Raw genomic sequence first — 25,310 nt, forward strand, 5'->3', positions numbered from 1 at the left:
CCAAAAAAGGAGGGAAGTTACCAATCAAGCATGACGTGTCTAAAATACAAATTTTGGGAGTTTCTCTGAACCTACTCTGGTTCAAGGGGCTGCAAAAAAAAAAAATACATATTTTTAATACATTGGTACCTATTATTTGATGAAGACTAAATTACAAGAAGAGATTTATTTTACCAATTTGCACCTCTTAAGGTTACTGCTAAATATACTTTAAAAAGTCATCTGAAAAATGTTTTAAAAATACAACAGAATAGCTGCTAGAAAAAAAAATTGACAACTATGTGGTCTGGCAAATGATTTTCAGATTAAGTCCTTGATAATCAACTACAAAACGTTTTAGATGTACGAATCAAACTTGGTAGCAAAACAGTGCAAAACTCTGATATGGCAGCCCTTAATAGCAGGTACTCATTTGAGATTTGCTACCAAAAATAAATTGTCAACAAGAATCTTTTATATGTCTTTAAACCTTTCCTTTTTCTACTCTACCTAGAATTGTATTCCACTGCTGTTATAAAAATCTCAAAATATGTGTATATCATTTATATAGAAGATAATTATTTCCTCTTCACTGCTGCCTCCTTTAATTTCAGTTATAATTCCCTTTATAAACATTCTTTTCCTAAGGCACACCGTGCCCTATTTATTGCCACAAAGCCACTAAAATCTGTGCCTCCATCTGTCTGCTTCATGGGTATGGTTAAATACAAACCACTTGCTAGTGTCTGCTGAAACTTAGTAACACCAAGCCTAGAATGCCATTGTCTGTTCTACTGGGGCAAAGGCCAAAATACACAAGCATGTACTCATATGCTCTTTTCCCTACAAACTAACCATATTACCTACCATAACAGTAAAGCTTAATGACGTCTCTGGCTACATATAGTTCATACTCAATATTATGAAATAAAGTGTTAGGCCAGTAAGCGTTCATAATTTTTATTAAATCCTACTCTAGTTTAACAATATCTGATGTTACAGACATCATCCCATGGTGAACATGTTTAATAAGTGAAAGCAAGTCAGACATCTCATCTAGGTCTTTATTTTCTGCAGACTAAGCAATAACTACACAGAACACTATGGGTAATGACAAATACCTTCTCAGTTTCCACATAAGCCATGTTATCAAACTAGATCTGCTAATATTGAATACAGTCGATTTGGTGATTGTAGTTCTCATATAATTATAAGTATCATATTAAGATAACATTTTGACAGTTTCACTGACTTTCCAAATAAGCATAACATACTCAAAGAAAAGAATAAAGAGTGAAGTAAAACTGAACGTGAAGAGATTAACTTATTAAAGAAAAATGAAGTAAACAAAATAAAAAGAGTGAAAAATCACTGGGGTGGAAGTCAAACAAGCCTAGACATTTGATTGGAAGAGGACAGATCAAATACGGATTTCACAAACCAAAAGTTTATAAACTCAATGCAATACAAATCCTTTTTATTGTAAAAGCTGAGTTGAAACTAAAAGATGTATAAAAACTATTACTTTTGGCCTTAAACAGTACCAACTCTTATGGTCAAAAAAGCCCACAACAGTTAAGATTGTATTGCTTGATTTTATTTTGCACTAGGTGGTGGACGTAAAGCAATCCTTCTTAATAAAGTTGACAATTAGCTTCACTCAACGTTTTTAATAATGCACATTAAAAAAAAGTATTCATCTTACAAATTCTTCTGCAATCCAAACATACAATAGCTTGGAGAACAACATTTAGAAAACAAAAGCCAATGTAAAAAGACAGATTAAAACAACTAGGACGGTACAGGTTTTATTTATATGGCTCGGATTTTACAGTTTTTGTACTGCATCATCAATGACAGAAATCTGTTCCTTCAGCTGGCTCCATTGTTCTGGATTTAAAGAAATATCTTTTCTTCCGGGTTTCATTTCACCATCAGGATCCATCCAATATTCTCTAATATCCATTAGCACTTTCCCTTTAAAACCTTGAACGCTAAGGTACCTCATTTTCCCAATCTGAAACTTGTTATCATCTCTGCTGCTTCCACTGTTTAGAAGATGACAGAGCTCTTGAAGTTTCACCTGTCTTTTGCTTCTTTATGGATTTTTCTGGAGCAACTTGCTTTTTCCTCTTTAACTTTTTGTCAACCTCACTGTCAGAATCACTGCCGGAAGAGCTTGAAGAAACAAGTTCCTTTGATTGAGGCATCGCTTCACTCAGCTCTAGCAGTCAAACACCCTCCTTCTTGTTCGCTCACGATTCCTCCCTGCCCTTCATTTTCTTTTTTTTTCCTTTTTAAAATTTATTTATTACTATTATTATTATACTTTAAGTTCTAAGGTACATGTGCACAACATCCCTGCCCTTCATTTTCATCCCCTCCAAGGCCAAACTTCCTGCACGGGAGACCACCCTCACATTCCACGTCCTCCCTTCCCACTGCTGGCACTCTGCACACAGTGCTCTCCTGAAGGTCACCATGACCTCGAATCTGATCACCTCCCAAGCCCAAGGGGCCACTGCTCCATCGTTCCGCCTTCATCTCTGCATGATTGATGATGCCGACTGCCCGCTTCTCCTTGGACGTTCCTTTCTCCATTTACCTTTGACCCATCTCACTGATTGCTTTCTCCTTCCTCTCTTGCTCCTTAAACTTGCAAGACTTTCTCTAGGATTCCCTGCACCTTTCCTCATACTCTGTGACACACTGTGAGCCCCTCTAGCTCATCACGACTCCTACTAGGAAAGCTGCTCCATCGGTGCCTCTAAGACCAGCCTATGCTTGTGGGGGGCCAGGCCTGCTCCCCAATTAGGTTGTCTCCATCTCCACAGCACAGGTGGTCACAGGCTCGAGCTCAACACGCCTCAGGGGCTGATGCACGGTGCCCGCTCACCCGCTCTGCCTTTCCCCATCTGCCAGGCGATGGCCTCTGCCAGCGCTCAGCTCAGTGCTGGCTGAGCCCCTCCAGTGTTCCCTTCTCGCCCTGGTGCCCACACTGTTGGCCAGGTGACACCAACAGAGCCACTGCCGCCATGGCCCGCGCCTCTCACCCTCTCCACTCCCACAGCTACAGCCGCCCCATGGCTTGTCAACAACTTCCTTCTCGGCACCACAACAGCCTTTTCCTTTCTACCAATCCCAGCTGGAGCAGACCACACGCAGGCCGTGGCGTCCAGTCCCCGCCATGTCTGGGGAGCCCCTGGACCCACTGTCCTGTAGACACCAACTCACAGGAAATGGTCTCAGCCTCATTTGCCACAGCTCATGCCTGGAGTCCTAGTCTTGTCCTATCCATATGGGTTAGAAAGGTGCATTTCAGCCCACACACACACACACACACACACACGCGCGTTTTTTTTTTTTTTTTTTTTTTTTAGATAAGAGTCCCACTCTGTTGCCAGGCTAGAGTGCAGTGGCATGATCTCGGCTCACTGCAACCCCTGCCTCCCCGGTTAAAATGATTCCCTTGCCTCAGCCTCCCAAGTAGCTGGGATTACAGGTGCCCACCACCATACCAGGCTGATTTTTGTATTTTTAGTAGACACAGGGTTTCACCATGTTGGCCAGGCTGGTCTTGAACTCCTGATCTCAGGTGATCCACCTGCCTTGCCTCCCAAAGTGCTGGGATTACAGGCATGAGATACCATGCCCGGCCCACATTCTTTAATGTTACATGTTTTATATATGTGCATATATATACACGAATGCATGAGTATGCTCTTCACTCTTCTAAATACAAATAAATCCATTATTCAATATTTTCCCGTCGTCTATTCTGGAATTGAGGTTTCATTCATTTTTTCTTAAATCCAGGGCTTCATGAAGGGAAAGTGAAGTTTTTATAAGCTATTGTATGTACCTTTTTTTAAGGAGTGGGAGGAGATGGCCTTTGAGAAGTTGAGGATTTTCTCCCAAATTCCTTTGTAGCCTGCAACAGACTGAATTCTGTTCCCTTAAAATTCACATATAAAGCTCTAATTCCCAGTGTGACCTCGTTGAGGACCGAGTCAGCCAGCCCTTGATCTTGGGCTTCCCAGGCTCCAGAACTATGAGAAATAACAGTCTGCTGTTTCAGTCACCCACCTATGGCACACTACAGCAGCCGGAGCTGACTCAGGGGTGGCTCTGGCCCTTGGTAATTGTGTGAGCTTAGGCGAGGCCCTCAGCCTCTCTAGACTCTTTTGTTTTCTCATCTATAACATAAGGACAAGGGTGAGTACCTGTCTTCATGAGTTGTTTTGTAGATCATGTGCAAGAAGTAAGCGAAGTGGTGAGGACTGGGTGAGGGAGAGAGAGCCCTCAACACAGGGAGAGCACCTGGTTGCAGGGGGAGCCTTCAGTACAAGAGATTCAGTCTGCCATCAAGTGGCTCTCCGCACTGTTGACCGTTCTCAATCATTGAAGACAGAGGAGGTGGGGCACGGTGACTCATGCCTGTTATCCCAGCACTTTGGGAGGCCGAAGCAAGCAGATCACTTGAGGCCTGCAGTTCAAGACCAGCTGGGGCAACATGGTGAGTCTCCGTCTATACAAAAATACAAAAATTAGCCGGGCATAGTGGTGCACACCTGTAGTCCCAGCTACTGGGGAGGCTGAGGTGGAAGGATCACCTGAGCCCGGGAGTGAGCCATGGTCACACCACTGTATTTCAGCCTGGGCAACAGAGTGAGACCCTGTCTCAAAAAAAAAAAAAAAAAAAAAAAAGAAAGAAAAAGAAAAAAAAGAACGTGCGTGTGTGAGAATAAAGGAAAGCCAGAATCATCAGCCGGTGTTTTCTGTTTCACTCTCACAAATCTCTGTGCAGACACCACGGTGACAGAGCTTTAGTCCATCTCTGCTCGCCTGGGGCAGAAGAGCAGGTGTGCCCTCACCTCCTGTCACTGCTCCTTTTATGTAGATTCCTCAGCGAATCCAGTAAGCCCTGCAGGCCACCTCCATGAATAGTTCTGTTATTTAAAGACCTTTACTACCAAAGAAAGATGACAACAGCCAAGTAACAGAGAGCTTTATTTTCATGTTGCTGCTCTAGCTTCATTCACCTGTTGTCAACAACCGGAGGGAGTTCTCCACAGCCCTTGATTCCTGAACTGTTCAACGTGTCAACAGTCACAAACACACTGACTTAAGGAGAAACAAGCAGCTCTTCTCTACGGACCACTGGGCACCCCAGGAAGGCGCAGCTCCCTGCTCCACCCCCGCCTCTTGGTGTCTGTGTCCAGCAGGAAGGACCCGGCAGGAGGCTGAATCCAAGCACTGCTCTCAGGTCACTCTATCCTCATCCCTGGATCCTCCAGGGGAAGAGAAAAAAAAAACAAAAAAAACAAAGAACCACCTGTTTTCCTGCTTTCCAAAATGGAGGGCCTTAACATCAACCAAAGTTACAAAACAAAAGCAAAACACAGGAGCTGGCTAGGAGCGGTGGCTTACACCTGTGGTCCCAACATTTCGGGAGGCCAAAGTGGGAGGACTGCCTGAGTTGCAGGAGTTCAAAACCAATATGGCAAGACCCCATCTCTATAAAAAGTAAACAAAAATCAGCCAGGCATCACAGCACATGCCCGTAGTCCCATCTGCTCTGGAGGCTGAGGTGAAGACTGCTTGAGCCTAGGAGGGCAAGGCTGCGGTGAGCCAAGCTCATGCCACTGCACCCTAGCCTGGGAGACAGAGCAAGACCCTGTCTCAAAACAAAAACAAAAACAAAACCCCACATCACCTGCAAAGCCGTGCTGGGAGCTCAGCCATTTCCCACAGGCTTGCTTTTGCCTTGCCCCAGTGCCTTCTGGGAGGTTCTCCCCTTCCCCATCATCACGATTTCTCTCATCTTTCACTATGATGCAATTCAATAGGATGAATTCACTGAACTAGAAAAGGATAAAAAGAATCTAATCCTATGAAAACTCTGCTTTCAACATAACTCCAGGGAGGTGATTATTATAATCCTGGCACCCCGACATACACTACCCTCTGCACCCCATCCCTGCCCACATCCTCCTTTCTGGACACTTAGACGTCAGGTTCCCCAAGGGCCAGGTTCCAGGAAGAGCACCACGAGTTCCTTAGGAGAACTGGCGCTGCTCCGGCTCCTCTGACAACTGGGGCTGGCACTGTGGGCACCACCAGGTGACCCTCTGGAACCCACCTGGGGGCCCAAACGCCTCCTTCATGACCTGGTGGCCAGCAGGGCACTGTTCTTTCTGGTAGACCTGCGTGTGCTGCGGTCTGCCCTGGAACTTGCCCTGCAGCCAGGCTGTACTGAACTCCACCACGTGATCCACCAGGGCCTCCCGACGCGGGGCACTCAGGGCTGAACCAAGAGAAAGGGGATGGATCCCAGCTCTGTACAAGACTTCATTCTTAATGATGTTCCCTGAAATAAAGCAGGGGAGGGTAAGCGAAGGAGAAAGGACACATGGCACGATGAAACCACCCACAAAGTTAGCACGGCAGAAGTCAGCTCTTCCACGTCCTGTGGGACCCTGGGCAGGTCCGCGATCTCTGACTCCGCTTCTCTGTCTGTAAATTGGAGTTGACAACTCCTACCTTTAAGGTTGCTGTGAAGATGAAATGAAACTCATGCATGGCCCGTCATGGCAAATAGGCTATCAAAAAGGGGTCGGGCATCTGACTGCCTGCACTTGAATCCCAGCTCAAGCAGATCCTACCCACGTGACCCTGGCAAGCTCCTCAGTCTCAATTAGCTGCAGTTTCCTTATCTGTAAGGCAGGGATGGCTCACCTGGTTTTTGTGAGCAGTAAATGAGAATTCACTAAAAAACGCTGAGCACAGTGGCTGGTATGTAGAGTACTCAATAAATATTAACTGTTGTTATTATTTAAAATGTCGGCCTGGTGCCGTAGCTCATGTCTGTAATCCCAGCACTTTGAGAGGCCGAGGCGGGTGAATCACTTGAGGCCAGGAGTTCAAGACCAGCCTCGACAACATCGTGAACCCCATCTCTACCAAAAATACAAAAATTAGCCAGGCATGGTAGCACCTGCCTGTAATCCCAGCTACTCAGGTGGCTGAGGTATGAGAATCGCTTGAACTGGGAGGCAGAGGTTGCAGTAATCTGAGATTGTGCCACCGCACTCCAGCCTGGGCAACAGGGCGAGACTATCTCAAAAAAAAATTTTTTTTTAATTAAAAACAAAATGTCAAGCATAGCTAGGCACAGTGGTTCATGCCTGTTATCCCAGCACTTCGGGAGGCAGAGGCAGGAGGATCGCTTGAGCCCACAAGTTGAAGACCAGCTGGGCAACATAGTGAGAGCCTGTCTCTACAAAAATTTTAAAAGTTAGTGAGACGTGGTGTCATGCACCTGTAGTCCCAGCTACTCAGGAGGCTGAGGTGGGAGGATCGCTTGAGCCACAGAAGTTGAGGCTGCAGTGGGTTGTGTCTATGCCACTGCACTCCGGCCTGGGCGACAGAGAGAGACCCTGTGTCAAAAAATAAAATAAAATGAAATACCAAGCATAATGCTCGTTATGTAGAAAGTGTTTGGGGAGGTGTTATCTTATGATTTTTCTACTCCTGCTTCATTCTCTGTGAAGCCAGCCTCGATCCCTCCTTCCAGAATCAGTAACTCTCTTTGGAATGTTCCAACCATACTCTTTCAGCTCCACCAGGCATTCATAGCAATCTTTCCTAACTCGCAGTGGACTGAGTCTGTGCTTGCTGGGACATTAAACAATGATCTCCTTAAGGAGAGATGGTGAGCGTGACAGAGGTCAAGGGAGTGTCTGTGTGTTTGGAGTGAGCAGGTGAAGGAAATTCTTGCTTTTTCCAAGAGCCTCATAGTCACACTCCTCATTACACACATCGATCTCTCCAGAATTCGTTGACAGAATACCTGGATTCACATCTCAGCTGCACCGTGTACTAGAGATGCGTTCTCTGCTTCAGTTTCCTCATCTGAAGGAAGGGAAACCCACTATGACCATCCTATGGATCAGCACTAAGGACAAAAACATGTGCCTGGCACATCAGAGCTGCTTGGAAAACACTGGCCATTATTAATTACTACTGTTACTTTATTAGCTCTTGCCACATATACCCAAAAAGCCACTTCCGATGGCTCTTTGCTCCTGAGGGCACAGGGACTCCCATGGTCCTAACATGAAAACGCAAGGCTAGTGCCTGGTGCACCACCGGGCCTTCTCCGACCCTCGTGAGGGGAGGTGAGCAGGCAGCAAAGCCACATGTTGGATATGGAGGTGACTCTGTCACCACCAACTTGCCTGATTGCTTCAGCAGCCAATTTTGGGCACAATTATTCCCCTGCTGTGGGTAGTAAGAATGGCACGCTCTCATAGTCCAGCTAATTAGCTGTTACATGTATTTTTGAAATTGTTCCTCTCTTCTCCCTATTCTGAAATGCTCACGGTTTCACTGCTCATGCCACTGCAATAGAGAGAGGGAAACTCTTCTTCACTCGTGTCTTGTAAGAACCCAGTGTAGACTGAGTCATCTGTGCATCCACCCAAGAGCAGCATCCCTTAGAACGTGCACTCACTCCTCTGGTAGTAGCCTGCACGACTTCAGTCCCTACAGATACGGGTCAGGCACCTCCTGTGTGCCAGGCACTGCACTGTGCTGTGGAGGGTACAGAGGTGCCCGAGACATGACCCTGCCCTTTAGGAGGCGATGTTCCAGCGCTGCTGGCAGAAGGCTCACAACTGATAACACAGTTAGGGTGTGGATTCTGAAGCCCAGAGACAAGCTAAAAACTGCCTGATCTAATGCCCTCAGTCTAAAAACAAGGGAAGTAAAACAAAGGAGATTAAGCAAGTGGCACCTCAAGACCAACAGCACTGGCACAACTAGGGTGGGCCTCAGGTCTTGTGACTCCCACAGGAGCGACTTTTCCATGAAGCAAGTCTGTGGACTCACCCCTTTCCCATGAGTCATACCTAGCCCGGAGAAGTATCTCTGGTCCAGCAGTGTAATGCAGACAGGCTGCGCCTGGCCTAGAGCTTCTAAGGCTTGTCCTCGATGGAACTTCTCAGACAGGATGTCACAGGCGGGTGTGACCACGGGGGAAGAGCTCCAAGACATCTGACAATTATAAAATGCCAGGAAGCCACCACCACTAAAGTACAGGACCAACCTGGGAAGAAAGAACAGGTCATATGTACACATCGCTGCCACAACATAGTCAGAGCACACTCTGTGGTCGGATCATACACACATCCCCACATCCCCACATCGTTACCGTGATATAGTCACAGCACACTCTATGGTTGAATCATACACACATACACACATCCCCACACTGTTACCACGATATAGTCAGAGCACACTCTGTGGCTGGATCATACACACATCCCCACATCGTTACCACAATGTAGTCAGAGCACACTCTGTGGTCGGATCATACACACATACACACATCCCCACATCGTTACCATGATATAGTCAGAGCACACTCTGTGGTCGGATCATACACACATCCCCACATCCCCACATCGTTACCATGATGTTGAGGTTGATATAGTCAGAGCACACTCTATGGTTGGATCATACACACATACACACATCCCTGACTTACAATGGTTCACTTTTAATTTTTGATTTTATAATGGTACAAAATCAATGCACACTCAGTAAAAGCCATACTTTGAGTACCTATAAAACCTTTCTTTTCAGTGCAGTATTCAATAAATTACATGAGATATTCAACATTTTATAAAACAAGCTTTGTGTTAGATGATTTTGCCCAACTGTAGGCTAATGTAATTGTTCTGAGCACATATAAGGTAGGTTAGGCTAAGCCAGGATGTTTGGTAGGCTAGGCATATTAGACGCATTTTTGACTTATAATTTTTTTTTTGAGATGGAGTTTCATTCTCATCACCAGGCTGGAGTGCAGTGGCACTATCTTGGCTCACTGCAATCTCTGCCTCCTAGGTTCAGGCGATTCTCCTGCCTCAGCCTCCCGAGTAGCTGGGATTACAGGTGTATACAACCACACCTGGCTAATTTTTTGTACTTTTAGTAGAGATGGGGTTTCATCATGTTGGCCAGGCTGGTCTCAAACTCCTGACCTCCGGTGATCCACCTACCTCGGCCTCTAAAGTGCTGGGATTACAGGTGTGAGCCACCACACTTGACCTAATATTTTCAATATTCCATATATCCTTTCCATATAGAAAGGATATATAAAGCTAATTTTATTTATTTATTTATTTGGAGACAGGGTCTCGCTCTGTTGCCCAGGCTGGAGTGTAGTGGCACAATCACAGCCCACTGCAGTCTCAACCTCCCTGGCTCAAACTACCCTCCCACTTCAGCCTCCCAAGTAGCTGGGACTACAGGTATGTACCACCATACCTGGTTAATTTTATTTTTATTTTTTGTAGAAACAGGGTCTTCACTATGTTGCCCAGGCTGGTCTCTTACTCCTGGGCACAAGTGATCCTCCTGTCTCAGCCTCCCAAAGTGCTGGGATTACAGACAGGAGTCACTATGCCTGGCAAGCTAATATTATTTATTTCAAAGACCAACAAAGTAGATAAAACTCAGGCAAGCCTATTAAAGAAAAAAGAGACAAAGCAAAATAAATATAAAACATGTAAATGAGAAAAGAGACATAACCAGGTAAACAGAGATTTAAAAATAATGGCATGATACACATTCACTCTATGGCAACATATCTGAAAACCTAGGAGTGAGCCTGCTTCGTGGAGAGCATTTCAATGCCTCCAGCTGGTGACTAATCCAGGACTCAGCAAAGGGCAGGCTCCTGATGATGAGAGGTTTGCTGGAGGTTCTAAGAAAACTTTCCTCATCTGAACTTCTAAAAATGATCTTCTCATCTTCTGGATTTTTCAGTGTAAATAAAATCCTGGAGCTGCAGTAGCCTTTTGCTGCTCGTCTAAGGACAAAACCAATGTGTGGAAAGTGCAAAGCCAGGAGAATCACATGAAGTCAGAACCTCAGAACTGCAACCCCAAAGCCTACCCTCCTTCTGAACTTCCAGTCATGTGAGCCCAAAATCTCTGGACCACAGAAGCCCAAAGCATCCTATGGTACCTACATCATGCCACAAAAAAAGACTACAGTTCTAAACATTTTTACAAGTTATAAAACTTCAGAAAATAGAAGTCATGTGACTTTCTCTGGGGGTAGAAGGGACCTTTTTTTTAGTAAAAGGGGAAGCCTATGAGCAACCAAGAAAAATACCCACCATTGACGACATACAAATTTCAAATCCCAAATGCCAACAGGCATCATAAGCTCAAAGGACAGAGGACAGACTTCAAACAATGCTGGCAACACATGTCACAAAAACAAACAGACTTTCGGTCCAAAGGCTTCGATAAATTGATAAGAAGTACACAAACAACCTAACATTCATGCGATTTCAGCTCACTAGCACTTTCCTAAGGCCATCAAATGTACAGCCCTAAGCATGTGCATTCCCTCTGAGCAGCAATTACTCCTCTGGAAATTGACACTGAGCATATGATCCTAAACCTAGAGTTTTATGCACAAAATGTTGATCTCAACATTCATAGATTAAAAACTGGGGCCAAGCATGGTGGCTCACGCCTGCAATCCCAGCATTTTGGGAGGCGGAGGCAGGCGGATCACTTGAGGCCAGGAGTTCCAGACCAGCCAGCCTGTCCAACATCATGCCACTGCACTCCAGCCTGGGCCAACAGAACAAGACTCCGTCTCAAAACAAACTAAGAAAACTCATCAAGCTGAACACTTAAGATCGGCATTCTATTGTATGTTAATTATATCTCAATAAAACATAAACACACAAACAGTATACTTAAAACTGGGAAAATCTTGTCCCTAAACTCAAAGCACACAAGTCAGGAGTCAGGCAGTAAAATGTTCTTCAGGGACAGTCCACTCTCAAGTGCCACATTTTTTGGGAAAATTCTCCCCATCTCCCAGCCACCTCTGGGTGCACAACCCTCTCCTGCATGCAGACCACGGTCTACTTCCTGTCACTGGTAGATACAGAGGTGGCCTCACTCCCCAAGACAGCAGGGCCGTGGGGGGCAGCCTGGACGTCCTCAGTGTGACCCCACTGCTTAAGTCCCAAACCCCATCAAGCAGGGCCCTATGACTATCAGAGCCCCTGAGAATCAGATGGCCACACCATTACCTCGGGGAAGGGTCCCTCCAGTCCCCCCTCTTGTTGGCTTTCTTGGCTCTGGAGAACTCGTTCACCCAAACGCTGCCAAACAAACCAAAGCTGACACGCAGCCACCTCCCAGCATCTCCTGCAGGGGCGTCTCCCTCCAAACACTCAGATTCATCCTCTCCCTGGGGGTTGAGCTCTGCAGACTGTGAGGATCCATCAGGCGTCTTTTGCCCACTGGGCTCCCCGGCCTGCTTTGGGTCCGCAGCCCCTTCCTTCTGCGCTTCTTTTTGTGGAGGCTCTGGCGGTGGGCTGCTGCCAGGGGCCTCCATTTCTTCATCTGGATCAAATCTAAGGAATAATTTCTTTCCATGGACCTAGAAAAAATGAACAGAGATCTAAGCCTTACAGACCCAGAGGGGAACGGGCGAATGCAGATATTTATCCTATTGCAAAGGTCTTCCTTCTCGCCCCTCGCGGGGAGCCTTCCCAAATGGAGTCTTGGGGTTCTGCCTTTTGCTCTTTTGCTCCAGTGGTGTGAGCAGTTCGCATGTGGTTTTCAAAGTGACTGGGAGCAAGTAGACTTGGTTGGCAGGAAACTGACCCATGCTAGATGGCAGGACCACCCTGGACAACCTGAGGGGAATCGCTCCCAATTTTTCCATGCAGTAGCTAAGAAATGAACATAAGTTGTCATTCCTTCATTCCATTCATAATACATTTTCTATGCCAGAAATAAGTAGTGCATGGGAATGCACACACAGAGCAGCTAAAGACAGCACACTATAAAACTGGGTACCCCACGCTACCCCCTCCACCAGTGCATTGGACTTAATAAGAAAACTGTAATCAATAAAAATTAGATAGTGAAACAAAAATTGACCAATGAATCAAATCACCACTGTAAAATGTACAAGGCAAAGGACCCACCTTACCTCACTGAAAAGGATTTCAGTAGAAGAAAATAAATACAGAAAATGTGTGTTAAAGGATGTTCTGGCTGCTTTGAGTTTATTTTCTTTTTTTTTTTTTCCAGATGGAATCTCGCCTAGACTGGAGTGCAGTGGCACCATCTTGGCTCACTGTAGCCCCCATCTCCTGGGTTCAAGCGATTCTCTTGCCTCAGCTGCCCAAGTAGCTGGGACTATAGGTGAACACCACCACACCCAGCTAATTTTTATTTATTTAGTAGAGACGGGGTCTCACCGCATTAGTAAGGTTGGTCTCGAACTCCTGACCTCAAGTGATCTGCCTGTCTTGGCCTCCCAAAGTGTTGGGATTCCAGGCATGAGCCACCACACCCAGCCTTTGCTTTGAGTTTATTTTCATGTTACACCTCCTGATATGCAGTATGTATGTCTAGATTCCAGGATGTGTCGGTTCTACACAGCCTGAAATTCGGGCTGTCTTTCAAAGAGTATAAGCCAAAGCATCTGGCATTAATACCGGAAACGCCTGTGTCACTTTTTTGACCGCTACAGGTCTGTGCTTAAAGATCACTGTTCTGGGCCGGGCGCGGTGGCTCAAGCCTGTAATCCCAGCACTTTGGGAGGCCGAGACGGGCGGATCACGAGGTCAGGAGATCGAGACCATCCTGGCTGACACAGTGAAACCCCGTCTCTACTAAAAAATACAAAAAAACTAGCCGGGCAAGGTGGCGGGCGCCTGTAGTCCCAGCTACTCGGGAGGCTGAGGCAGGAGAATGGCGTGAACCCGGGAGGCGGAGCTTGCAGTGAGCCAAGATCACGCCACTGCACTCCAGCCTGGGCGGCAGAGCGAGACTCTGTCTCAAAAAAAAAAAAAAAAAAAAAAAAGATCACTGTTCTGATACGATCTTTACTTGTTAATTAGCATACAAATTAATCTTGAAATCCTCTACACAAAAGAGCATTACCTTTCGAAATAATCCCAGAATAGCTTATCTGTAAATCTGAGCACAGATTGTTATTTGCTACATATTAGAAATGGTTTAACTGACCTACATAAAAAAAAAATTGAGCAAGGATTTAAGTGAGCATAATAGAATCTGCTGCAGAAAATATTTCTTGGCATAAATTCACCAATGTTGATATAATTCTGATGAAAATAACTGTCAAATGCCCATGATGATCAAAACATTTACTAGGTCAATAATATCTAGGTCAAGATGTCCTCATACCCTCTCCAACTATGGCAATTTCTACTGTCCCTCTTTTAGGTTCCTGTGACATTGCAGCCACTTCAGTTCGCTAATCATTAATTAAGCTTATTCAATGTGCCTGGCAGTGTGCTAGGCTCCAAGGGCAAACAGATGAGTAAGGCTCTGCAATGGTTTGAATGTGTTCCCCAAAAAGTATGTGTCAGAAACTTCATCCCCAATGGAACAGTGGTAAGAGATGGCCCCTTTGAAATTAGGCCATAGGGCTCTGAGCTCCCGAATGGAATAATGCCAATTGCAAATGACACGGCAAGATGCCAATGCCATGCCCTTGGACTTTGCAGATTCCAGAACTGTGAGCTCTATAGACTTCTATTGTTTATAAATTACCCAGTCTCAAGTATTCTGTAATAGCAGCAAAAATAGATTACAACAATCTCCAATGTTCCCTTATCTGTAACATGGGTGAACTTTGAGGACTTTATACCAAGTGAAATAAGCCAGTCAAAAAAACTCCAAATACTGTATAACTGTATAATTCCACTGATATGAGGTAGCTGGGGGAGTACAATTCATAGAGACAGAAAGTAGAAAGGCGATTGCCAGGAGCTGCAGGAAGGGAGGAAAGGGAGAGTTAGTGTTCAACAGGTATGGCGTTTCAGCTTGGGGAGATACAAAAGTTCAGGCAAACTGTTACACAACGTGAATATACTTAACATTACTGAACTATATACTTTAAAATGGTTAAGACAGTAAATTTTGTTATGTGTTTTTCATCACAATTTTAAAAAAAATTTAAAAGGCGGGCGGGCGCGGTGGCTCACGCCTGTAATCTCAGCACTTTGGGAGGCCAAGGCTGGCGGATCACGAGGTCAGTAGATCGAGACCATGGTGAAAGCCCGTCTCTACTAAAAATACAAAAAAATTAGCCGGGCGCTGTGACGGGCGCCTGTAGTCCCAGCTATTCGGGAGGCTGAGGCAGGAGAATGGTGTGAATCCGGGAGGTGGAGCTTGCAGTGAGCCGAGATTGCACCACTGCACTCCAGCCTGGGCGACAGAGCGAGACTCCATCTCAAAAAAAAAAAAAAAAAAAAAAAAAATTTAAAAGGCGGTGGGGGTGGGCGGGGGGACAAGTATGAAAACAGATACTACAAGAGCATGGAGAAAAGTGTGGGTAGGCCAGGCACAGTGGCTCATGCCTGTAATCCCTGCACTCTGGAGGCCAAGATAAGAGGATTGCCTGAGCCCAGGAGTTCGAGACCAGCCTGGGTAACAAAGTGAAACCCCCATCTGTACAAAAAAAAAGAAAAGAAAAGTGTGGGTAGAAGCAGAGGTAGCACACAGAAGAAGAGTCTACAGCATGAGGGGAAGCTGGCAGTACCTGGGCTGGGCTTCACAAGAAGAGTGGAAGGCAGAGGAGACAGGGAGTCCCCAGCTGAGGGGACACACCTGAACGCAGAGGCGGAAACCCCATACTGGGAGGGGGAGCTCCTGGTCAGACACAGCAGCTAGGGCATGCGCTGTTAGCACTGCTCCCAACAAACCCGCTATAGGAACCAAAGAGCTCTAAACCCTCGGAGGTTTAGAGGGTTTAAATCAAGAGGAGGAGCAGACAGGAGATACAAATTCCCTCCAGAAGATGAGGAACAGGCACAGGAAGGGTAACTGACAAGGCAGAGCAGAGACCCCTGCTGTAGCAGAGGGGGACCCCAAGGAAGAGGCAACCCAGGGAACCTACCCACCCTGAACCCAGGTGAGCTGGAGATAGGCCCCAGGTACTATGGCAAGAGGTTAAAAATGGAAGGATTAGTCCTCATACACTGCTGGAGGGATGATAAAATGGTGCAGCTGCTTTGGAAAACACTACAGAAGACACTAAAAAAGTTAAACGTACTATATGGTCCAGCAATTTCACTCCTAGGAATAGTCTCAAGAGAAATGAAAACATATGTCTACACCAATGCTTGCACGTGAATGCCCACCGCAGCATTATCCATAGAAGTCAAAGAGTCGAAACAATCCGAATGTCCATCAACTGATGACCGGACATCACTGACTATAAAATGTATGATATGGTTTGGCTGTGTCCCTACCCAAATCTCATCTTGAATTTTAGCTCCTATAATTCCCATGTGTTGTTGGGGGGACCTGATGGGAGGTAACTGAATCATGGGGGTGGGTTTTTTCCCATGCTGTTCCCATGATAGTAAATCTTACAAGATCTGATGGTTTTATAAAGGGCAGTTCTCCTGCACATGCTCTCTCTTGCCTGCTGCCATGTAAGACATGCCTTTGCTTCTCCTTTGCCTTCCACCATGATTGTGAGGACTCCCCAGACATGTGGAACTGTGAGTCCATTAAAACTCTTCCCTTTATAAATTACCCAGTCTTGGTTATGTCTTTATCAGCAGCATGAGAACAGACTAATACTGTAAACTGGTATCCGGAGTGGGGCACTGCTGTAAAGACACCCCAAAATGTGGAAGCAACTTTGGAACTGGTTAACAGGCAGAGGTTGGAACAGTCTGGAGGGCTCAGAAGACAGGAAAATGTGGGAAAGTTTGGAACTTCCTAGAGACCTGTTGAATGGTTTTGATCAAAATGCTGACAGTGATATGGACAATAAGGCACAGGCTGAGGTGGTTTCAGACGGAGATGAGAAACTTGTTGGGAACTAGAGTAAAGGTGACTCTTGCTGTGCTAAGAGACTGGTGGCATTTTGCCCCTGCCCTAGAGATCTATGGAACTTTGAACTTGAGAGACATGATTATGGTATCTGGTGAAAGAAATTTCTTTTTTTTTTTTTTTTTTTTGAGACAGAGTCTTACCCTGTCGCCCAGGCTGGAGTGCAGTGGCATGATCTGGGCTCACTGCATCCTCTGCCTCCCAGATTCAAGTGATTCTCCTGCCTCAGCCTCCTGAGTAGCTGGGACTACAGGTGCCTGCCACCATGCCTGGCTAATTTTTGTATTTTTAGTAGAGACAGGGTTTCACCAGATTGGCCAGGCTGGTCTCAAACTCCTGACCTTGTGATCTGCCTGCCTCGGCCTCCCAAAGTGCTGGGATTATAGGCATGAGCCACCACGCCCAGCTGGTGAAAGAAATTTCTAAGTGGCAAAGCATTCAAGAGGAAGCAGAGCACAAAAGTTTGAAAAATTTGCAGCCTGATGATGCAGTAGAAAAGAAAAACCCGTTTTCTGGGGAGAAATTCAAGCTGGCTGCAGAAATTTGCATAAGTAACTAGAAGTCAAATGCTAATCACCAAGCCAACAAAGAAAATGTCTCCACAGCATGTCAGAGACCTTCATGGCAGCCCCTCCCATGACAGGTCCAGATGCCTAGAAGGAAAAAATGGTTTCCTGGGCCAGGTCCAGGCCTCATTGCTGTATGCAGCCTAGGGGCTTGGTGCCCTGTGTCCCAGCCCCTCCAGCCATGGCTAAAAAGGGCCAATGCACAACCCAGGCTGCTGCTTCAGAGGGTACAAGCCCCAAGCCTTGGTGGTTTACATGTGGTGTTGAGCCTGCGGGTGCTCAGAAGTTAAGAATAGAGGTTTGGAAACCTTCACCTAGATTTCTGAGGATGTTGGAAACAACAGGATGTCCAGGCAGAGGTGTGCTGCAGGGGCAGAGCCCTCATTGAGAACCTCTACTAGGGCAGTGCAGAAGGAAAACACAGGGTTAGAGCCCCAGGGCAGAGTGTTCACTGGGGCACTGCCTAGTAGAGCTGTGAGAAGAGGGCCACTGTGCTCCAGACCCCAGAATGGTGCCAATGTAAAAGGGGCCAATGTACAACTCAGGCTGCTGCTTCAGAGGGTACAAGCCCCAAGCCTTGGCGGTGTACATGTGGTGTTGAGCCTGCGGGTGCTCAGAAGTTAAGAATGGAGGTTTGGGAACCTCCACCTAGATTTCTGAGGGTGTATGGAAACGCCTGGATGTCCAGGCAGAGGTGTATTGCAGGGGTGGAACCCTCATTGAGAACGTCTGCTAGGGCAGTGCAGAAGGGAAATGCGGGGTTAGAGCCCCGGTGCAGAGTTCCCACTGGGGCACTGCCTAGTAAAGCTATGAGAAGAGGGCCACTGTCCTCCAGACCTCAGAATGGTAGATCCACTGACAGCTTGCAGCCTGCTCTGGAAAACCCACAGACCCTCAATGCCAGCCTTGAAAGCAGCCAGGATGAGGGACTGTACCCTACAAAGCCACAGAGGCAAAGCTGCCCAAGGTCGTGGGAGTCTACCTCTTACATCAGCGTGCCCTGGATGAGAGACATGGAGTCAAAGATCATTTTGGAGCTTTAAGATTTGACTGCCTTGCCGGATTTCAGACTCGCAAGGGGCCTGTAGCTCCTTTGTTTTGGCCAATTTCTCCCATTTGAAACAGGTGTATTTACCCAATGCCTGTACCCCCATTGTATTTAGGAAGTAACTAACTTGCTTTTGATTTTACAGGCCCATAGGTGAAAGGAACTTGCCTTTTCTCAGATGACACTTTGGACTGTGGCCTTTTAAATTAATGCTGAAATGAATTAAGACTGTTGGGGACTGTTGCAAAGGCATGATTGGTTGTGAAATGTGAGGACATGTGCTTTGGAAGGGGCTGGGGGTGGAATAATATGGTTTGGCTGTGTCCCCAAATCTCATTATAACTCCCATGATTCCCATGTGTTATGAGACGGACCCAGTGGGAGGTAATTGAATCATGGGGGCTGTTCTCGTGATAGTAAATAAGTCTCGAGATCTGATGGTTGTTTTTGTTTTTGTTTTTATTTTTAAGATGGAGTCTTGCTCTGTTGCCGAGGCTCGAGTGCAGTGGTGCGATCTCAGCTCACTGCAACCTCTGTCACCTGGGTTCAAGCAATTCTCCTGCCTCAGCCTCCCAAGTAGCTGAGATTACAGGTGCCTGCCACCATGCCCAGCTAATTTGTGCATCTTTAGTAGAGATGGGGTTTCAACATGTTGGCCACTCTGGTCCCAAACTCCTGACCTCTGGCGATCTGCCCACCTCTGCCTTCCAAAGTGCTGGGATTACAGGCATGAGCCACTGCACCTGGCCTGATGGTTTTATAAATGGTAATTCCCCTGCACAAGCTCTCCTGCCTTCCACCATGTAGGATGTGTCTTTGTTTCCCCTTCGCCTTCTGCCATAATTGCAAGGCCTCCCCAGCAACGCAGAACTGTGAGTCCATTAAACCTCTTTCCTTAATAAATTACCCAGTCTTGGAAGGGGAGAGTGGAAGGAGCTTGTTTTCCAATGTTGCTCCTATACCACCCTGGACTGTTCCATTACCGGAGTGGAGGGGGAAACCCTGAGTTGTAGTAGTCGTTTTTTTCAGTCTGTTACAAGTAATCCAATACGACTCCTGATACAGAAAATGGAGAGCTGACAAGGAAAGGATGTGCCAGACAAACAGATGGCACAGGGTGGAGCCAAGCTCTCTCCTGCCTCATCAACTTGTCCTGCTCACTCTACCTCCATCAGCCTGCCTGTAACTGCTTCTCAAGCCTGAAATGCCCTTTCCTTCCTCTTCAGTCCACCGAAATCCTTCAGCCTTCAAGGCCCAACTCAAGTCCTACCTCCCGCGCATCATCTCCAGGCCACTGGGACCTCTTCCTATCAGGGCCATTACCTGGGCCTTCATCATGTGCTCTGCCCTCCCCATTTAGTGTAGCTTAATAGTGTGGCCTGCGTCGACACAGGCCCTATGTTCTCAATGCAATTCTAAGTTCCTAGCGTCAGGGATCCACCGACAGGGAGAAGCAGGGAAGGGCGCTCACTTCAAAGCACTGCCAGGCAGCCCCCAAGGTTCCCTGCAACCTTAGGTTCCCTGCAACATGGGCTTTTGCTTGGTTTACTGGGAAAGAAGCTCCCAGTCCCATCTACAGGTTCCTTCACTGCACATCCATCTGTCCACCCACCCACTTGCGATATATTCTCTTACAGCCAGCTCTGCGGCAGACACCCTGGTAAGTGCTGGGGATCCAGAGACAAGAGACATAATCCTGCCCCTGCAAACCTCGCAGGACAGTGTGTACAAACAGGCCACAGTCCTGGAGGCCATGGGGTCCTGGGATCTCACCTTTTCCTTGCCAGCCACCTAAGTTTGTGCTAAGTACTCCCTTCTCCGAGCCTCAGTCTCCAAAGGAATCAACTATGGGTAAAGGGCTACAAGATCTCTTCCAGTTCTAACAAAAAACAGTTTTAAAACCTCTGTGTGTATGTGTTGCAGGGGTGGGGGGTGAGGGCAAGATGCAAGAAAGGGAACTAGTACTTATGGTGTGCCCATTATGTGCCAGGCATAAAGTCTACTTAAAACAATTTTAAGAGGTCAATGGCTTATCTCCATTCTACAATAGAAGAAAGAGCTAAGAGATGAACATGCTTAAGAGCACACGGCTAAGCAGCAGCAGAGCTCATGAGTTCATCCGCAGGCACCGCCCCGTGCTTCCTATGTGCCAGCACTCAGCTAGGTGCTAGGGGCACACAATACAGGCAAGGAGCAGCCCCTGCCCTCTGCATCTGTCCTCGCCCCTCAACAAGCAGAACAACGCAGTAAAAAGGGAAGAAGAACAGGGAGGAAGTACACGATGTCCTGGAAGCACAGAGATGGAGTCTCCTCCCCACGTAAAGCAGACAGGGCAGGCTTCTCTGAGGATGCAGTGGCCAAGTGGAAGCTGGAAGACCAGGAATAACCATTATAAACTGAGGGGACAGGGGCAGAGTTGGGAGAAAAAGGAAGAAGTGCTTGAGCAGGAGGCAGCAAGTCAAAACTACGGACAGAAAGACTAACAAGAGCTACAGGCAGTTCCGTCGATCAGAAGACAGGTTTGGGGCAGGATAAGAAGGCTAGAGAGGGAGGCAGGGGTCAGAAAACAGGGAGCCCCGTGAGCCCCTGGAAGGATGAGCTGCTTTGAACCTAGATCTGAAGGTTCTGCTCTTTTCTTTTTTTTTCTTTTTTTTTTTTGACAGAGTCTCACTCTGTCACCCAGGCTGAAGTACAGTGGCACTATCTCGGCTCACTACAACCTCCGCCTCCCGGGTTCAAGCGATTCTCCTGCCTCAGCCTCCCGAGTAGTTGGGATTACAGGCGCCCACCACCACACCCAGCCAATTTTTGTATTTTTAATAGAGATGGGGTTTCACCATGTTGGCCAGGATGGTCTTGAACTCCTGACCTGGTGATCCGCCTGCCTCAGCCTCCCAAAGTGCTGGGATTACAGGCGTGAGTCACCACACCTAGCCGGTTCTGCTCTTTCCTTAATTCTCCGCTGGCTCAGGGGAATCGAACACAGTTCCCAGCCAAAGGTGCCCATCAGCTGTGGCTGGAGAGAACAGAAGCATTCCAGACCCTCTGGAATCAGGGTCTCCAGCTCATGTACACATGTTCTTTACAGTTCTACAGTCCACAGCAAGATCTACTTCTGGCTGAGACACATGAGATTGAAAGACGGAGCTGCATGGAGTCCGAGCTTGGTGGTTCCGGACTCAGGGAAGTGACACCCTGAGACATGTGGGGATAGATCCTAGGGGAGGCGCAGGATGTGCGACAGAGCCAGCTCTTCAGAGGAGGACTGCCTCACCTGGGTGTCCTGGAGCCACAGAGACTGCAGGCCGGCAGGCTGTAGCTTCTTACTGCTGCCCCCTGTCTTGACCACCTGCTGGCCCACAAAGGGGGAGATCAAATGGTGAAATTTCCTCACCAACGGCCCTTCTGGCATCCCTGTGGGCAGAAATGGGCAAAAGAGGCCACGGATTTAGCTCATTTATCTCTAGCATCTCTAACCACGCCGCCATTTTTGCTGCCAACTAAATTTAAGAGCAAATATGGCCAAAAAGGGAGTGTGGCTGCAAGGGGGTCAGATCATAGAGAAGACCAGCTGCGGCAGGGTGTGGCAAACTTAGCAGTAAAGGCAGCCCCTCTTACCCTTCTTCATGCAGCAAACACTTATTAAGCACCAACAGTGTGCTAGGCAGCACATCATGGGCACCATCCACTTTATTCCTGAGTGGCCACTGCCACACCAGGAGCTGGCCCTTGTTACTTTTCGCCTGGACTGTGAGCCTCTAACACCTCCTGACTTTCTCTGCGCCCCCTCCTCCCGCTCTCAAAAAAAAACAGCCATTCTGACCCACTGCTGCTGCCTGATTTCCCACTTTTGAAGGGACTGGATACTGCCCTCCAGGACCACCGACCACTCACATGGCGGAGGTGTGCACGGGACGACCAATATGCGGACAGAGCTCAGAATCATAAGTGAGACTCCCAGCCATGTAGTTAAGCCCAGCTTAACTTCAGACAGTTATCTCTGATCACTGAGAAAAGCTGTGGTTCTGTTTTAATGACCATGCAGGGCTCCCAGGGCCACCTCTACTCTCCCTGCCCCAAATCATCCCCGTCCACTGAGAGCTGCCTACATAAGAGTCTGAGTGGTCTACACCTGGGCTGCTAGGGCAGAGGAGACCCCCAGTCTCAGCCAGGGCAGCTGCCTAACCACCTGTTCCTGCACCAGCCTCTTTATAAGTTATGATGAAAATCGAAAAGAACTAAGTAGATATCCAGCACATGGTAGCAATTATATTTCAGTGATCCTAAAAAACAGTTTAGAATACTTTTAAAATCTCAGAAAGGGGGATGGCTCACAATCTGAGCATTCTCATAGTTTCGGCAGCAACACATTCAATAACGTGCATCTTACACTCGCTGGTGCCGATTCACTGAGAGGTTCTATTTCCCCTCATCAGGCTTTCGAGACACTCTACAGGGAATCCTCACACAACCTCCAGGGTGGAAGGAGACGTGCCAAACGCTGCTGACCATAACCAGTTGGAAGCCTGATCCTCTCCTACGCGGAAGCTTCTGGAAAAGCCTTCGTCTGAAATGCACCAAGTCCTTAAAAGCTCTGGACACGTGGGCATGTTTCCTGTAGGGATTTTTATGGAGATGGACGGTGGGAAGCAAGCCGCCTCTGCAACAGCCTTGAAAGATGAAACGCGGGGCCGGAAGTGGTGGCTCACGGCTGTAATCCCAGCACTTTGGGAGGCCGAGGCGGGCGGATCACGACGTCAGGAGATCGAGACCATCCCGGCTAAGACGGTGAAACACCGTCTCTACTAAAAAAAAATACAAAAAATTAGCCGGGCGTGGTAGCGGGCACCTGTAGTCCCAGCTACTCAGGAGGCTGAGGCAGGAGAATGGCATGAACCTGGGAGGCGGAGCTTGCAGTGAGCCGAGATCGCGCCACTGCACTCCAGCCTGCGCGACAGAGCGACACTCCGCATCAAAAAAAAAAAACAAAAAAAACAAAAAAAACAAAAAAACAAACCAGATGAGACGCGGAAGGGGCTTCGAAGAGTCTGCGGATGCCGCGCCCCATCCTCGGGCCCTCCCTGCCCACGGGCTACCGAGGAGCTCGCGGTTGGCTCTGCGCCAGCCAGGGAAGGGGAGGGGTGTCTTCGCCGTTCTCTTCCGAGTGCCCGAGGGGGGTCTAAGACCACTGCTTTCCCAACTCTGACTCGGTGTGTGGGGAGAGGGGCGCAAACGCGGGCCTGAGGGTCACTGGGGTCCTCCAGACGTGGGCAGCACCTCCGCAGGCTGCCGAGACGGAGGAGGGCCCCGCGCCCGCCCTCCCTTCCTGTCCCCTCCCGACTACTCCGCGAGGCCGCAGATCTACCGGAGAGCGGACGGCTGCACTCACCGGCTCCGGGTGGGTGGCACCTCGGCCTGACCCAGCACCGCTGCGCAGCCCGCACAGCCGCTCCAGCTGGGGGCGGAGATTTCCCGGGGAAGCGGCCCACAAAGGCTACGTCCTCCTCGGGGACGCCCCTGTAGGTGGAGGTTGCGGGGCTCCTCCCCTAAGTGGGCGTGGACTCCGGCCTGAAGGCAGTGGCTGGGCTCGTAGCTACGCCCCGGGGTGCGCGCAGGCGCGGGGCTTATCCCCTGGAACGCGGGTCGAGGTTGTTCACTTGTGGGTGGGCGAGGGGTTCTGTCCCGGGGGTCGCTGGAGGCGGAGCTGCGTTACAGGGTCGGAAGTGAAAGCCGCGGTGGAAGAAGGGTGCAGGCTGAGACTAACATTGGAGAGATACTCTTTGGCGGAGGAGACAGTCTCGCTCTGTCGCCCAGGCTGGAGTGCAATGGCGCCATCTTGGCTCACTGCAACCTCGGCCTCCTGGGCTTAAGCGATTCTCCTGCGTCAGCCTCCCGAGTAGCTGGGCTTACTGGAGCCCGGCTAATTTTTATATTTTTAGTAGAGACCGGGTTTCACCATGTTGGCCAGGCTAGTCTTGAACTCCTAATCTCAGGTGATCCGCCCGCCTCGGCCTCCCAAAGTGCTGGGATTACAGGCGTGAGCCACCGCACCCGGCCCTTTTGGAACATTTCTTGTCTCAAGGAGACAGTTGTCGGGAAAAGTTAACCCTCTTAGCCAATGGGTCGGAATGGGACAGCCTGGGTGTTCCCACAATGGCAAGCCTTTCGGTGGGTTGTGCTTTGCCTCCGAGCCTAATGAAGTATGGTGCAAGGGAAACAGGTGGTCAAGACTCTTGAAATGTTGAATGGGTGGGATTTTTTTGCTTTCTATTATTTGGATATTATTACTTGAATTTTTACTATAAGCAAATTTTGCTTAAAATATTTGTGTATTAAATTTTTTATTTCAAAGAATAAAAGATAAAACAATAGGATGTTTAAAGATACATGTTTTCTTGTCTTTAGTTCTCGAAGGAGAACTCCCCAGCGCTTTCCAGGAAGTTGGGAGGAAAGTTTGAGGAACTCCCCAGCAGGTGTTCAGGAAGTAGGCTGGGGTGAAGTCACCATGGACCGTAGCTGAGGGGGCCCTGGGGAAGGACTTGGTCAGCACAGGGAGACAAGCCCAGCCCACCACCGTCAGAGACATAGTTGTGTCCTACTGATTGAGAGGGACGGTACAAGTGGCCTTCCCACAGGGGTCACCTACTGAACAGATTAGGGCAGGAGGTGAGGAGAGGGAGGCCTGGGGAGGCCTAGGGCATAAGGTTCTCATCTAGAAAGGCATCTGGAGGCAGAGGGGATGAGGTTGGAGGGTATGGGGTTTGCAGGAGGCATCCCTCGGAGAGCCTCTGGTCC

The 25,310-nt window shown here is 48.0% G+C and overlaps 1 protein-coding gene and 1 pseudogene across 7 annotated transcripts; both read right to left on the bottom strand.

The window, feature by feature from the left end:
• Positions 1 to 1,029: 1,029 nt before the first annotated feature.
• Positions 1,030 to 2,218, bottom strand: LOC107130549 (activated RNA polymerase II transcriptional coactivator p15 pseudogene; annotated as a pseudogene).
• A 2,752-nt stretch (positions 2,219 to 4,970) lies between these two features.
• Positions 4,971 to 23,978, bottom strand: NEIL2 (nei like DNA glycosylase 2). Of its 7 annotated transcripts, none has more exons than XM_074000226.1 (6): positions 23,905 to 23,978; positions 23,025 to 23,317; positions 21,790 to 21,929; positions 12,104 to 12,456; positions 8,892 to 9,088; positions 4,971 to 6,349 (listed from the first exon to the last, which is right to left on the bottom strand). In XM_074000226.1, the coding sequence occupies exons 3-6, from the start codon at positions 21,925 to 21,927 to the stop codon at positions 6,039 to 6,041; spliced, it is 999 nt and encodes a 332-aa protein (XP_073856327.1). In that variant the 5' UTR covers positions 21,928 to 21,929; positions 23,025 to 23,317; positions 23,905 to 23,978; the 3' UTR covers positions 4,971 to 6,038. The 7 variants fall into 7 exon arrangements, with proteins under 7 accessions (XP_073856327.1, XP_045253783.2, XP_045253781.2 ...); XM_045397848.3 differs by having other exon boundaries at positions 22,906 to 23,317; XM_045397846.3 differs by having other exon boundaries at positions 23,025 to 23,320.
• Positions 23,979 to 25,310: the final 1,332 nt, after the last annotated feature.

This window comes from Macaca fascicularis, chromosome 8, assembly GCF_037993035.2.
Source record: "Macaca fascicularis isolate 582-1 chromosome 8, T2T-MFA8v1.1".
Classification (NCBI taxonomy): domain Eukaryota; kingdom Metazoa; phylum Chordata; class Mammalia; order Primates; family Cercopithecidae; genus Macaca; species Macaca fascicularis.